At 47.0% G+C, this 15382-nt stretch overlaps 1 protein-coding gene, 3 non-coding genes and 1 pseudogene across 5 annotated transcripts; 1 reads left to right on the forward strand and 4 right to left on the reverse strand.

The window, feature by feature from the left end:
* Positions 1 to 745: 745 nt before the first annotated feature.
* Positions 746 to 819, reverse strand: TRNAN-GUU (transfer RNA asparagine (anticodon GUU)). Its single transcript has one exon. It is a non-coding gene; the product is annotated as a tRNA-Asn (tRNA).
* A 2081-nt stretch (positions 820 to 2900) lies between these two features.
* Positions 2901 to 4439, reverse strand: LOC108538691 (uncharacterized; annotated as a pseudogene). The gene has a single exon (XR_001888160.1). The product of XR_001888160.1 is annotated as an uncharacterized LOC108538691 (transcript).
* TRNAE-UUC (transfer RNA glutamic acid (anticodon UUC)) lies at positions 3567 to 3638 on the reverse strand. The gene has a single exon. It is a non-coding gene; the product is annotated as a tRNA-Glu (tRNA).
* Positions 4440 to 7377: 2938 nt separating the features above from the next.
* On the forward strand, positions 7378 to 8021 carry LOC108538690 (protein FAM231D-like). The gene is given in 2 exon segments (XM_017886930.1): positions 7378 to 7714; positions 7717 to 8021. Coding segments are annotated over 2 exon segments (642 nt in total).
* Positions 8022 to 12324: 4303 nt separating this feature from the next.
* Positions 12325 to 12395, reverse strand: TRNAG-CCC (transfer RNA glycine (anticodon CCC)). Its single transcript has one exon. It is a non-coding gene; the product is annotated as a tRNA-Gly (tRNA).
* Between the last annotated feature and the right edge of the window lie 2987 nt (positions 12396 to 15382).

Consider the following 15382-nt stretch of genomic DNA (forward strand, 5'->3'; position numbering starts at 1 on the left):
TACCATTCAGGACATAGGCATGGGCAAGGACTTCATGTCTAAAACACCAAAAGCAACGGCAGCAAAAGCCAAAATTGACAAATGGGATCTAATTAAACTAAAGAGCTTCTGCACAGCAAAAGAAACTACCATCAGAGTGAACAGGCAACCTACAGAATGGGAGAAAATTTTTGCAATCTACTCATCTGACAAAGGGTTAATATCCAGAATCTACAAAGAACTCAAACAAATATACAAGAAAAAAACAAACATCTGACTCTTTAAATAAAAGTAGTAAAGATGGATTGTAAGGTTTATAACACGTGTAAAGTAAAATGCATTACAATAGCATAAAGGCAGAGAGGAGTAATGTGAAGAGGTATGATACCACTTGAAGGCAGACTGTGATGGGTTAATTTTTGTGGAAAGCAAGGCAGAATTTTTGAAGTTTCTTTCTTCGTATACTTTCAGGTTCCCATACATACAACCTAGTTTGTTCTGGAGGGATCTTATTTTCTAGGAGGCTTGGAGAGGGACCTTCTGCTTTGTGTCTTTATGGGATGCACAAGACACAAGGGAACAGTCTCTCACTTTTAAATACAGTCATAGGCCTGAGGAGAAACAACTGTAATTTTTTTTTTTTGTAAATGAGATGGGATTCTCACTGGTCTTGAACTTAGCTCAGGCGAGGCTTCCGCTATGTCGGCCTCTCAAACTGTTGGGGTTAATCATCGTGAGCCACCGCGCCTACCAACATTTAAAAGCACGTCTCTGGGTGGGCTCGAACCACCAACTTTCCGGTTAACAGCCGAACGCGCTAACCGATTGCGCCACAGAGACAACCTCAGCTGATCGTTTTTATCTCAACATAGATTAAGCAATCACTAAACTCTAGGGGTTGCCATTCGCTTTCTGCAGGACAAGTGTGCAGACTTCAAAACTTCGGAAAACCGGAGAGGCTGAGTCGACTAATCGTGTTGTTTGTTGCACGTTAGAAACGCGTGCATTGCGTGACTTTGAAACCAGAAGGGCGGTCGAATGGCCTTCACCCTGCGTTGACCCTCGCCTACTTCAGAAGCCAGTGCATCTGGAAATGCCTGGATCTGCGACCCCAGCCTGAGCCTAGTAAGGCCCAAGGGAAGCTGAACGCCCCGACGGCTCTCCTGGTAGCTCTTTCTGTTTTTTGCGCCGCCTTCAGGCAATCATCTGCTCCGCTTGCTCTCCCCTCACTCAACTCGGCTTCAGTAGATGGAGTTGGTGGGGCGGGAGCGGGAAAGAGGCAGGGGAGTCAAAAGGGAAAAGGTGAACAGGGGAGACCAGGACGAGACAATGGGACAGCCCAGGATGCCCGTGCAGAGGGCACCGGCTGGATGCAGAGAAGATGGGAGATGTATCAGAATGGAGAGGAGAAGACGAGAGAGAAAATCACAAGAACCTGTAGCTGCCCAGGAGTAAAGAAGTAAAAATCGCATAAATGTTTTTACATTAAAAAAAAAAAAATTTCGGGGACCGGGCGCGGCGGCTCACGTCTGTAATCCCAACACTTTGGGAGGACGAGGTGGGTGGATCACTCACTTGAAGTAAGGAGTTCGAGACCAGCCAACATAGTGAAAGCCTGTCTCTACTAAAAATACAAAAATTAGCCGAGTGTCGTGGCACAGGCTTGTAGTCCCAGCTACTCGGGAGGCTGAGGCAGGAGAATCGCTTGAACCTGAGAGGCGGAAGTAGCAGTGAGCCGAGATCGCGCCAGTGCCCTCCAGCCTGGGCGACAAAGCAAAATTCTGTCTCTCAAGAAAATGCATACGTAAATAAGAGGGGTGGGGAAGCAAAACGATGGGCAGTTGGGATTCTATAGTGGTTACTACCCTGCCTTGTGCCTGCAGCAACGTCTATTCTAATCCGAATCCCGGTATAGTCAGACTTTATCTTGGACCCACTGGGGCGAACCCGTGTATCTTTTGGTTTGTTTTTCATTCCTGCACCAGTTGCGGCCTTTATCTGCAGCCAGAAAGCCAGAAAGCAGGGTTTTCCCGCTGGCCCCACAGCGCCATACTGTCTGGGGAAAAGAAGGAAACCCAACAGCACACAAACAACGGCTCGGAGAGAAACCTTCGAAGTTCTCTATGCCTCACCGTTTAGCAGAAAATATCAAGCAACTCTCAACCTAACTGGTCTGTAGCTTCCACGAATGAAATAATGTATTTATTGGAGTCTTTCTGGTTGAGATATTTCAAATATTTGGTGGAGCTTTTAATGAGAGAGAGACACTCTCGAGTGTGGAAGAAAAAAATGAGGGGGTGTGAGGATGAGGCGACTTTAGGACAGAAAAGAGAGACGAGGAAGCCACGTAAACGTTTTTGGGTAGGCGTGAGGCGATGTCAGTCTTGAACTCCGTTGTGTTAGGTAAAGAGGGCAACCCTCTTCTAGCACAAACACCGTTTCTCACATTGAGGAAATCACAGGGATCAGCAACTCTAGAGTGCGATGAAGAAGCTTCACTCTAGGAAAACCCCCTTCGTGACCACGGTCTCTACTCCGCCAGGTAAGTTGGAATGAGCGCAGGCCCTGCAGGGACAGCACAGCCTCCTCGTCCTGGCCGGACGCTCAGGGTCACCACCCTACCCACTGCCGCCCCTCGCCATTCTTCCAAACCACTCTCCGCCAAAGATTCCACCGACAGTCACCCACACGACAACCCAGGCCGCCTTTCAGAAGCGGCTCCCGCCCCGCAGCCACAGCGCCCTGTCACCCCCAAGGTTCTGCCTGCCGCCTCTGCCCAGTCTGTGCACTTCACCTCCCTGGCTCCCGCTCTCCCCTGAGCTTACAGTGGACGCGGGGTTCTTCCAAACACCCCTTGGGAGTACTGAATGGAAAATGGGGAGCGTGCGCAAGTGCTTGGTAGAGTATAGACATTGTGGGATTTGACTGTGGTACCATCGCTTCCACGTCCTAGTGCTGATTTCAACACCTGCATTCCGCTTAGGGCACCGGCAACAGTTTTCCATTTGTGCCTACTCCACCTGCTGTCTTTGTTGGCTCAGGGAACATCGCCTCCCTCTGCCGCTCAATCAGCAAACTGGACCGCCCCGGAGGACCTCACCTGCCGCTCACCCAACTCCCAACTTCGCGGGCATCGCCTCCAGTCACCTCTTCCGACGGCCTAACGAGCACGTTAGCTGCGAAGGGAGGTGAGGAGGCTCAGCTGACTGGCCCGTGCCCATGTCCAGGGTACGCACAAACAACACAACTTGGTTTGGCCTCTCTCTTAGTTATTCACAGCTCAGCCCGATAGGTGCCTCCGGGACGGCGACGGCAAAGAGGATGGCCTTATTGGGTACAACTTCACGGGGGCTGGCACCTCTGCACGGCTGTGTACACCTAAGCCAGACGCTCAGGCGCTCTCTAAAGCCTCTTCAGCGGATGACAGACGCGGAGATAAAGGTGAGAGGTGGTCCACCAGGACTTGCCCTCCTTTGCTGGGGTTTGCCCCTCGCTGCGGAGACTGTTCTGCATCTGGCCCTTGGAGCATGCAGGCTGACAGTGTAGTAAAGAAAGATTCCTGTGGGAGTGCGCCCAATACAAAACAATTCCCTGACCGGGAATCGAACCCGGGCCGCGGCGGTGAAAGCGCCGAATCCTAGCCACTAGACCACCAGGGAGATGCCAGCGGCTGTTTTCTCTTCCTTCTTCTGTCTGAGGCGACAGTTCCCCTGTGCTCTGGGAGGACGTTGGCCTTCTAAGGGTCGCTCTTTGCTCCTGGAGTCCTCTCACAAGGCCATTCCCTCCCTACTTTCTTCAAAACAAAGAGCCTGCAGGCGACACACCGAGGGCTCCGCGAGGGACACCAAGGCCACGAGTCCCGAGTCCTGGAGCGAGTTGCAGCAAGCCGGCGGCAGCTCACCACTGGCCTAGAGATGTGCCTTTGCTAGGCGGCAGCAAATGACGAGACGGTCGCGGGTCGCCAGGTTTGGAGTCGCGCACCAGGTTGCCAGGAGGAGGCGGGAGCGGGGAGGGGCCCGGGGTGAGACGGGGATACCCTCTGCATCATAAAGTACCCAGACCCCGGCACCCTCAACATCATAAGGAATCAGACGGATGCGGAAACCGAGACGGGCTGGATGGGAAACTCTTTCCAGGAAGGCTCCGGGGCCCTCAACTGGTCTCCGTCCTTCCCCTGCAACCTGTGACACCTGCGATTTTCCCATTTTAGGCGATGGCAACGCCACCCTTCCGTTTGCTCCGGGCAAAACTTCGAGAGTTCCCTCTGACGCTGGAGTTTTTTCCTCAGATCCAAAATCCAATTGGTCACCAACTCGTGATTTACCATCGGCCAAGTGCGTGGGCATTGATCTACAAGCGAGTTTCTCCACCTCCGCAGAATTGCTACTTAGGGGTGGGGGAGGGGCCCCTCCGCGGTGAATTGTAAGGTGCTTAGCAGCATCCATCGCCTCCGCTGACTAGATACATGCCAGGGGGTTAACATTCTCCCTTCCGCTTCCCCCAGTCGTGGCCTAGTGTCCCAGCGGGGATGGGACAGGCGTGTGAGAGCGAAGTTGCCCCCAGTGGAGAACCATTGCTGCGCGTTGTCCTGCTCTCTGAACTTGTGCAGAGGACTCTCCAGGTGAAGACTCAAGGATCGATCCAGCTCAAGACACCCTCGCTCCCCCTCACAGTCAGAACTTAGGATTTAGGCTTTAACATCTTGACATCATGAGATTCTAATCCTTTAGGTCCTCCAAATCGGCCTCTTCCGAGCCTGTTGACCAGGGCCAGCCAGGCAGAGGGCTGGGTTCGTTCGACGAGTCTCCTCTCGCCCCTCCTGGACCTTCAGGCTTCTTTCGGTTGCAGAGAAGCTTTATGGGCCACTTCCTTCAGCACCCCCGGGGGCAGGTGCGCGGTGCGCAGGGAAGAAGAGGGTTTGACTGCGGTTCGCAAACCCCAGCGCCCAACCTCCACCCCTCTGCGCGCACTCTTCCAGGCTCCTGCTGGTCCCACTCGCCGGGAGTTAGGTCTCAGGTCAGCCTGAGCTCTCGAGACGCCCAGGCCCCGAAAGAAGCATAGGGGGAAACCAGCTGCTCACTTCGGTCCTGTCCGGAAGGGATCCCTTGCTGACTTGAAAGAAAGGCGGCGAGTCCTGTCCTGTTGGGTAGGCGGAAGAGAGATCAAAGGGAAGACAAGAAAAATCCTGTGAGGTTTCAGGATTTAAAGTTACCATGAAGTCGACCTAACCTCCTCTGGAGGTCCTCCCGGTCCTCCCGTGGCTGGAGAGGGTGAATCGAGTTTCCGTCTCCAGTTTGTCGAGGCGGACAAAGCCGATGGCAATGGGCCTGTCCACTATCTTCTTTCATATGCACAAAATGTCAGCTCTACCTGTTTCTAACTTACAACATGCCACCTGATGACCAGCTTAGCAAATTAGAGACCCTCCATGGGATTCCATCTCTGTCTTAGTTCGGGTTTCTATAACAACGTACCATAAACTGGGTGGCGTTCTAATTCACAACAGAAATTTATTTCTCACAGTTCTGGAGATTGGAAATCCGAGATCAAGGTGCCGACATGGTAGGGTTATGGTGAGGGACTTTCTTTTTTCTGGTTGTAGACTGCCACCTTCTCATTGTATCCTCGGGGGCAGAAAGAAGGCGAGAGAGCTCCCCGGGGTCCCTTTTATAAGGGCATTAGTCCCATTCAGACTAATGGGACTAAATCCAGACTCTGTGCTGAGTGTTGCGGATTTTTTGCATGTTCATCCTCCCTGCAGACAACTGGAGATGTATTGTCCCCAGAGGGTACAATAGAGAATCTTCAGTCACAAGTCAGCAACCAGTCTAGTGAGTGAGAGCATGTGTCCAACTCTGAAATGAGAGTGTATTAGTCCGTTTTCACGCTGCTGACAAAAACATGCCAGAGTCTGGGAAGAAAAAGAGGTTTAATTGGACTTACATTTCCACATGGCTTGGGATGCCTCAGAATCACAGTGGGAGGCAAAAGACACTTCTTACATGGCAGCAACAAGAGAAAATAAGAAAGAAGCAAAAGCAGAAACCCCTGAAAAACCCATCAGATAGTGAGACTTATTCACTATGAGGAGAATAGCACGGGAAAGACCCACCCCCACGATTCAATTACCTCCTCCTCGGTCCCTCCCACAACACATGGGGATTCTGGGAGATACAATTCAAGTTCAGATTTCGGTTAGGGCACAGCCAAACCATATCAGAAAGGGATGAAGTGACAGCATGTCCTGATGTGTGTGATGGTTTTATGAGTTATTACCTATTTCAAAATTTATTGCTATGTGTGAAAAAGAACAAAGACTTGTACTATCTGACTTTAAGGCTGACCATAAGCTATTATAGACAAGGCATCAGAAGTGACAAATAGATAAACAGACTGAGTTAAGAGACCTGAAACTGATCCATAGCTATACGGTCAATAAATGGGTTTTCAATGAAAGCAGTTCAATAGAACAAAATAAACCATTTCAATTAATGGACTTTCATATGGAGGTAGGGGAAGCCAATGATGTTATTCTCCCTCACTCTACACACAAAAGTAACTTGAGGCGCATTATAGACCAAAACTTAAAAGTTAAAGACATAAAGCATTTCAAGCATACTTTGTGACTTGTTGGTAGGCAAAGATTTTCAAGGATACTTTGTGACTTGTTGGTAGGCAAAGATTAGCCTACCAACAAGTAGGACACAGAAAAAATATATATCTATATGAAAGACATGATAAATTACTTCATCAACATTAGCCATACTTTCTCATCAAAAGATATCACTAAGACAGTGAAAAGGCAAGCAAGCCACACACAGAGAGAGAGTAGTCACAAAATGTATCTGACCTCCACACCCTGTAATTATTATTACTGTGTCTGGTACACTGCACCCAGTTTCTGCTGGAGTATTTCCCGGGTGTCTCTAATGAGTAAGAGAGGGCCCCATGGGATATTCCTACAGTTTCCAGACGAACAGTGGGAAAGACTCCACGTTGACCAACCCCAAGGCGCCTGAAAACTCAGGTCCTCAAGGAGGGTAGAGGATACCTGGACCCTGACCCAGACCCCTGGATGGGCTGTGCCAAGAGACCCAGCAAGGGAAGGGATTCCCTCCTGCCTCAGGTTCTGTGTTCTTCTGTGGTTAGACGACCTGAACCCAACTCCCTCCCCAAGCACTGGAGTTGGGGCTTTTCCAAGGGCTGGGAATCTTGCTGTCCTAAGGATAGCGAGCAAGGGGGTCGAGGAGGAGCTTGGGTAGTGGAGGAGGGGAAACCGGGTAAGATGCGTGAAGCGGTCAGCTACACAAGGCACAGACAGGACCTGCTGGGACCCAAGCGCCTTCATGTGAAGCTCGGTCTTGGGCCACCTTGTTCCTCAAAGGGGTGCCTACTTCCATGGGGTCTTCAAAGGGGCTGTGGAAAGAGAGGCCTTCAGCCCACACCTCTGAATGCTTTTCCACCACAGCATGCCCTGTAGCCTGTATCCTGCTGGCGTGGAACAGTCAGACCCCTGCACGGCTGCAGAGCCTCTGTACTGGGTGGCATCCCAGCCTGAGTGCCACAGCTCAGTGGGTAGGCCCCCGAGCAAGTAGAGAGGAGGGCACCTTTTGGACAGAATGTGTGGGGCAAGAGCGATGGCTCATCCGTTCAGGTTACTCACAAAATGAGAGTCAGGAAGATCAGGGCACAGACCTGATTTCCCACACAGGGCTGAAAGCAGACAACCGGAGGGAGGCAGCACCTGGGCCAATGAGGTAGAAGACGGAAGACCACAGTATACTCCTGCCCTCAACCTCAACCCCTCCCACACACATCCTCCACGCCCCCTAACCACCTTCCTCAGAAGTGTAATGGGAATCCAGATATCCCCTGGCCTGGTTGCTGCAGGAGGCACAGTAGCCTGGAGGATCCTGAGACAGTTGTGGGAAGATGTGGATTGTCTAACTGGAGGTTGGGAGTCCAGGGTGCAGAAGGAGAAGCTTGGAGTGCAGGATTTGGTGGTATGTGTGTGGCAGCAGGCAAAAGAAAGAGACAACTAAGCCACTTGAAATACCATGAGAGATCAAATTTAGAAAATTCCCGGGGACGTATGCATGTAGGCATTCACGAGATCCAGAAAACAGCTGCTGCATAACTGCATGTTGCAAGCAAGCCCTAAGTTGCTGATTTTTAAACAGCCTGATGGGTTCACAAAGGCAATTTCTGAATAGTCTTTTTTTTTTTTTTTTAGATGGAGGCTCGCTCTGTCACCCAGGCTGGAGTGCTGTGGCCGGATCTCAGCTCACTGCAAGCTCCGCCTCCCGGGTTCACGCCATTCTCCCGCCTCAGCCTCCCGGGTAGCTGGGACTACAGGCGCCCGCCACCACGCCCGGCTAGTTTTTTGTAGTTTTAGTTGAGACGGGGTTTCACCGTGTTAGCCAGGATGGTCTCGATCTCCTGACCTCATGATCCGCCCGTCTCGGCCTCCCAAAGTGCTGGGATTACAGGCTTGAGAATTTCTGAATAGTCTTAAAAGCCGGGGTGCACTAAAGCCACTGTACCCTGCAGCCCAGGATCCCAGTAAGTTCTTTGACCATTTATGGAAGATTTTGGAGTTGTCCTTGGTAACCCCAAGAATGTCTTGGTTAGGAGTAGAATTTTAGATGTCATCATTTTAAAAATTAAAAGTTTAAAACTGTGGAACTCATAGATAAAATTAAGAGAATACATTCACTATCCTGAGTAGAAAGATTTCTTATAGAACATAACAGGCTTTAAAAATAAAGAAAAAATTTCGTCAAATTAAATGCTTTGAGAACTAAAATTAAAATCCAAAGCCATCCAACCAACTGGACAGACCCCATCTTGGCCAAGGAGATCCCAGAGAAGTGTTAAATACTGAGTTCCTGACCAGTATTTGGAAGGTCAGACACCTGTCCTTATTCTCTCTCCCTTTTGTGGTTTAGACGTAACTGACCGGCATTATTGTTAAAATAGAGATCATAAGACTGACAGAACAGACTCCTTACCATAGTAAGATATTATATTATAAACAAGACCTAAGGCCATGCCAGGCAAGGTTAAGTCATGCACTCCTCAACTTAAAAAATAAACCATGTTCTATCTGCCAGGTTTTTTTTTTTTCTTCTTTCTTTTTTTCTCTAGCTAAGCAAGCACTGGCCTTGAGATAAGCAATGCTGAAGCACTTGCAGCTCACCCATTACCATAAACTGCCTGAGCCCTCCCTACACAAGCCATAACTACAGCCTTGATTGGACAAGAGACTGATTTCAGTAACTTTCTCCTGATAAGAGACCACTGACTCGGAACTTGGTTCTACGACAGTTTACAGAGGGCTGGTGCACCTGATGCCTTTGTGTCCCTGGCTTCACCTATTGGAAGGATAAAGGCCTAAATTTTTTATATATGTTTACTGAAATGTGTCTCCCACCCCAAAGAGTGAATAATATCGAGTTGCATGTAACAGACAGTTTACTCAGTATGCATGCAGCCAGGATCCCTTTCATTTTTGAATATTCAGACTCCTTCCTAATTCCCGTTTCGATATGGTATCATGTGGCCAAACCAGGATCAACCATAAATCCCTGTTTCCCGCCCGCGCTCTTTCGCCTGGAAACCTTAACTTTTCAAGTGTTTCAGGCAAAGTGGGTATGCCTCCCAGTCTGTTCAGAATGGACGCCTTGCAAGGGGCTGTTAACCCTTTATAAAAAATAAAAAATCTCCTTTCTTTCTAAATTTAATAAATTGTTTGTGATTTTTTCAACTCGACAGCTTTTCAGGTTGTCAGTCAAAAGTCACTGACCTGGGAACAAGGGGTATTTGGCAATTATATTTATTTGAAAATGACTCACATTCCGGAATATGATAGAGGCCAGCCTTTCGTAATCAGTAATATAAATGCTAAAAAAGCCAACATTAAAAAATATGGCCAAAAGTAATTCAAATTAAGGCCTTTGGGAAAAAGGGATATTTTCTTATGCTGGAAGCCGTAAGAAAATATGCTTCATAGTATTGCTCATTAGGCAAGTACAAATTAATTCCACACAAAGACACCACTAACCACTCACCAGTGTATGGGTATTTTATTTTATTATTATTACTATTTTTCTGAGACAGGGTCTCACTCTGTCACCCAAGCTGGAGTGCAACGGTGCGATCTTGGCTCTCTGCAACCTCCCCCTCCTGAGTAGCTGGGACTACAGGTGCATGCCACCATGCCCAGCTAATTTTTGTATTTTTAGTAGAGACGGGGTGTCGCCATGTTGGCCAGACTGGTCTGAGAGCACAGCTACATTTAACAAAGTTAGTACACCAAATGCTGACAAGAATTTGGTGCCACTTCAACTGTCACTGCTGGTGAAAAAACATTCTAGAAGACTGGCAATTTATACCAATGTTAAACTTATACTCAGGTCATGACCCAGCAATTGAAGTACTTCCATGAATCTCAAGTGCACAAAAAGACTGTTACAAGAATATTCATTACAAGAATTCAGTAACACTCCAATTGAGAAGTGATCCATGAAACTACGTGGATGTATCTCATGAGTATAATGAACATAACTGCAGAAAAAAGGCCAGATACAAAAGATATGTCCATTCACTCATGAGAACTTTAAGAATAGGCAATTGTAACCTATGGGAATAGGCATCAGAATGGTGATTAACTAAGAGGACACAGGGTGGGAATTGCCTGGAAAGGGGCTCTAACAGGCCTTTCTCAGATGATGACAATTTTCTATAACTTGAGCTGGGTAGTGATTACATTTATCAAAATTAAACAAATTGCACTAAAAATTTGTGCACTTTATGTGAACTGTAGTTTATTTACTATTCGCATTGCTTGAACCTGGGAGACAGAGGTTGCAGTGAGCCGAGATTGAGCCATGGCACTCCAGCCCGGGTGGCAGAACAAGACTACATCTCAAAAATAATAATAATAGTAGTAATTTACTGTTCTCATAAAAATTAGCGGATGCGGAATGGAGGCAAGCCGGTGTAGATCATGACAAGTAGTTTAGATTTTATTGTAAACTCATTAAAAGCTCGTTCTCGTTTTGTGTTTTTAAAAATCCCACTGATACAGCCGTTTTCTCTACCAGAAAATACTATAACCACATTATTTCATCAGTGGAAGCTACAGACAAAGGGCTCTTGAGAGGCGGCATCTTCACCTATGGGAATTTTTTCTGCTCAATTGTGAGACAAAGGGCATGTCCAGGTTTTCCTTTTGGTCAGGCCACCCCCTAGTTTATGCACAGCGGGCTAAACTCCAGAAGCTGGAGCCCTTCTAGGCCAGCGGTTTACTCTGCTCTCTGGAGGCTGCTAGGATTAAAGGCAAAGCAAAGGACAGGTCTATTAGCTACAACTGACAGATAGAAAACACTGCTGTGACTCAGATTTGAACCCAGGTTGTGGGAACCACAACTACAAGTATTAACCACTACACGGCCACAAGGCCTGCTGACAACCATTGTACTTCTTATCTTTTTTATGTAAAAACACTCATACTATTTTCTCTGCTTTATTCTTGAACGTCTGGAGATTTTCGTGCTTTTCTCTCTTTCATGTGCTTCTCTGTTTCTCTCTCTCCATTCTGCTACATAATTACAAAAAAAAAATCTCATCTCTTAGGATCCGGCCCCTGCCTCTACAACAAGCCTCCTGGGAAGTCTCATTGTCCCAACAACACCTCTGCCTCCTTTCACTCCTTTTTTTTTTTTTTTTTTTTTTTTTTTTTTTTTTTTTTTGATGGACTCGCTGGAGTGCAGTGGCTCACTGCAACCTCCGCCTCCCGGGTTCAAGCGATTCTTCTGCGTTAGCTTCCCAGGTAGCTGGAATAGCAGGTGCATGCCACCACATTTGGCTAATTTTTGTATTTTTAGTAGAGTCAGGATTTCGCCATGTTAGCCAGGCTGGTCTTGAACTCTTGTCCTCAAGCTATCCATCCACCTCGGCCTCACAAAGTTCTGGGATTACAGGTGTGAGCCACCGTATCCGGCCAAATTTGAGGCCAACACCTGTTGATGCACATTGCCAGACACACAGAATCCCTCGCGGAACACCGATGGGCCCACAAAACACGAGGAGGCCAAGGTGGCTGACGATTTTAGCAAATTCTGTTCACGATGTCTGGGGTACAGCCCGGAGGGTCCACTGGCCAACCCTGCACAAGGACCAGTCTCCGCTGCTCCCCTCATCTCTAGGCAGATTCTTCCCCACACACCTCCCCTTTCTTTGGGCCGTGGAGGCCTCTTGGACCTCTGAGGTGACTACCCCGCCTGCAGCTCCTCTCCTTCTGGGAGCTTCAGGGTAAAGAAGTGTAGAAGAGCAAAAACCTCTTGCATTGGCCGGGAATCGAACCCGGGTCTCCCGCATGGGAGGCGAGAATTCTACCACTGAACCACCAATGCCTCCCCGTGGAAACCCCCTGTGGAAGGTGAGAATTCTACCACTGAATCACCAATGCTTCCCTGTACCGGCTTCCTGGAAGATAGCTGAAAAGAGTATTCAGGAAGACTTAGAAACTTGCAAGCGGCTTTTTCAAGAGTCGACTAAAAGCTAACAAACACATCCAAACCAAATGTTTTTATAGGAAACTTTTACTAAACAAAGTTATAAATACCAAAATAGCTCATTTGTCGCATCAAACTCTTAACTCTGAAAAAGGTCTTTCTACCTGCATTACAAACCTTTATAATAAAACATCAGAAATTCATTCATGTTTCTTTTCTCTAATCCTAAATCTTCAATTGTCAACCTCAAACTGCTGCCTTAGTGGTTCTGAGAAGGTAACCTGGTAGTTTAGGTAAGTAAAGTTCTAATCCAGGGAGGAAATAAGAAGCAGAAGCAAAATTAGAATTAGAGGAAAGAGGAAATAAAAGGATAGAATCAAGGTAGAGATAATGAAGAAACAAAGGTTGGTATACTGAGTCTTTTGTCGCTGTTTTTTTGGTAAGAGTAATGATTGGTCTTGTAATCATTATAATACTGTTATTTGTCTGCTTGAAGATGTATAAAGCACTTGAAGGAAATGTGATATAAAAAGATTAATAATGCTTGCAGTCAATATTTCATTTTACAGAGAATCCAATTTCCTAAGTTAATATGCTTGATGTATTAGCTATGTAAGGAGTAGACTAGTTTAAGGAAATATTGACAGTCAAAATATTAGCATATTAGTCTTTTGATGAAGTTCAAATAGTAGAGAGATTTCTTTCCTCAATTTTCCCTGGAGAGATTAAACTGAAGAGAAAAATCCAGAGTTTGTCCCATATGTTGGGTCTGGGAGTCATTATGACTTTTTCAAAGACAGAAGCTGTGTGTGACATGGAATCATGCTGCTTCTCTAGCTGAGAGGCCAAGCTAGGTCCAGGCTGAGTCATAAACTTGAGCCCAACAAGGAAATCACCCTTCACATTGACCTAGAAGAGCTTTGACTGTTCTCTGTTCTTTGCCCAACACCCAAGACACACATCAGCTCTGGCCAACAAACCTTAACATATTATCTATATCAACCAGAGCTACATGTATTCCCAAATCTCCTTCTAAAATACAAACCTGTACTTTCTACTCTCAACTTCTAAATTTACAAAGGCCTCATATGCATCTCAGAGTCACAGATGCTAAAACTCAACACACCAGTGAGTTCCCTGTCAGCATCATGTACCACCTTCTATCTCAAAACTCAATGATCAGACCCAAGTACAGCATCTCCCAAAGAGTAGTGCACTGTCCTGGGTGTTTCAACGATCACTAAAACCTGTTTCTAGCCCTGCCTAGCACACTTATCCTCGCCACCATCCATCTTATTTGCCAAGCCAGATCTTTCTTTGGATAGACTCTCGTTTTCACAACACAACAATTTCAGTTCAATTCAAAAAAATAGTGTTTAGGTTTACTGGATACTCCACAAGCTTACTGCCACTTTATTACCACACTTTTCCATCTATCAGCTCTTGCGTCCATTAACATAAGCAGACAAAAAAACTGGACTCCTGGCCAGGTGCAGTGGCTCACGCCTGTAACCCCAGCACTTTGGGAGGCCAAGGCAGGCAGATCACGAGGTCAGGAGATTGAGACCATCCTGACTAACACAGTGAAACCCCGTCTCTACTAAAACTATAAAAAAAAAAAATTAGCTGGGCGTGGGGGCATCCACCTGTAGTCCCAGCTACTTGGGAGGCTGAGGCAGGAGAATTACCTGAACCTGGGAGGCGAAGGTTGCAGTGAACCGAGATCACACCATTGCACTCCAGCCTGAGTGAAAGAGCAAGACTACATCTCAAAAAACAGAAACACAAACAAACAAAACTGGACTCCCTACAGCCACTGTAGTACGCACCACTCACTTGCCACACTGTATGCTAAGTGACCCTTCCACAGCTTAAATCTGCACATAACTTCAGCCTAAAACCATGTAATGTCCCTTTATTTCTTCAGTACAATGATACAATGATTAATACCTTATTCTCTGTATGCTTCTTTCCTCTGTGCTCATCATTTTAATAGTTCTTGCCAATACTCAAATCCAGGAGCAGCAAACTACTTGACATGTCATAAACTTTTCACAGGTTCATGCCAGTGGATTCCCCGGTGAACCAGCTATCTTAACTCAGGCTTCCATAACAAAATACCACAGACTGGATGGCTTAAACATGAGGAATTTCTTTCCCACAGTTTGAGAGGCTGAGAAGTCCAAGATCAAACTGCCAGCTGATTCGGTTCCCTCGTGAGGGCTCTCTCCCTGGCTTGCAAACTGCTACCTTCTCCTTCTGTCCTCACATGGTGGAGAGAGAGAGAACACTTTGGTCTTTCTTCTGTTTCTTATAATGACACTGATCTCATCATGGAGATCCTATGGTCATGACCTCATCTAAACCTGATTACTTCCCAAAGGCCCTACCTCCAAAATACTTTCACATTGGGAGTTAAGGCTTCAATATATAATTTGAAGGGAACACAAACATCCATTCCATTACACTAGCACCTGCATTTGCAATCCAGCCTCTGGGCCAGCCTTAGCAGTGCAGAGCCCAAGGCTTCAATTGACAGGATTTTTATGCTCTCATGCTCTAGCTCCTTGGCTCCGGAAGCTTCACAGAACCAGTAGGGTAATACATCATTTAGCAATTATGCTATAAAACACATGGTGGGTAAAAGAGTGCCCTATTAAGTATTTTGGTTATGTCCCTATTAGTGTGCTTGGCTCAACCTATTAATAGTAAGTAGTGGTTAGCATCCACCTCAGTACCATCCCCTGCAGTCATCCTATCCATTCCATTTTCCTATCCTTGGTTTGCTGATTCAATACTCTTAAGTGATTTACTCCTGGTGCTCTCCTTTTTCCCTCAGAGACATCTTGTGATTTCTTTGATTCTCTCCACCTCTACAGGTTAAT

This window comes from Rhinopithecus bieti, unplaced genomic scaffold (assembly GCF_001698545.2).
Source record: "Rhinopithecus bieti isolate Rb0 unplaced genomic scaffold, ASM169854v2 scaffold_16660, whole genome shotgun sequence".
In the NCBI taxonomy this organism is placed as follows: Eukaryota; Metazoa; Chordata; class Mammalia; order Primates; family Cercopithecidae; genus Rhinopithecus; species Rhinopithecus bieti.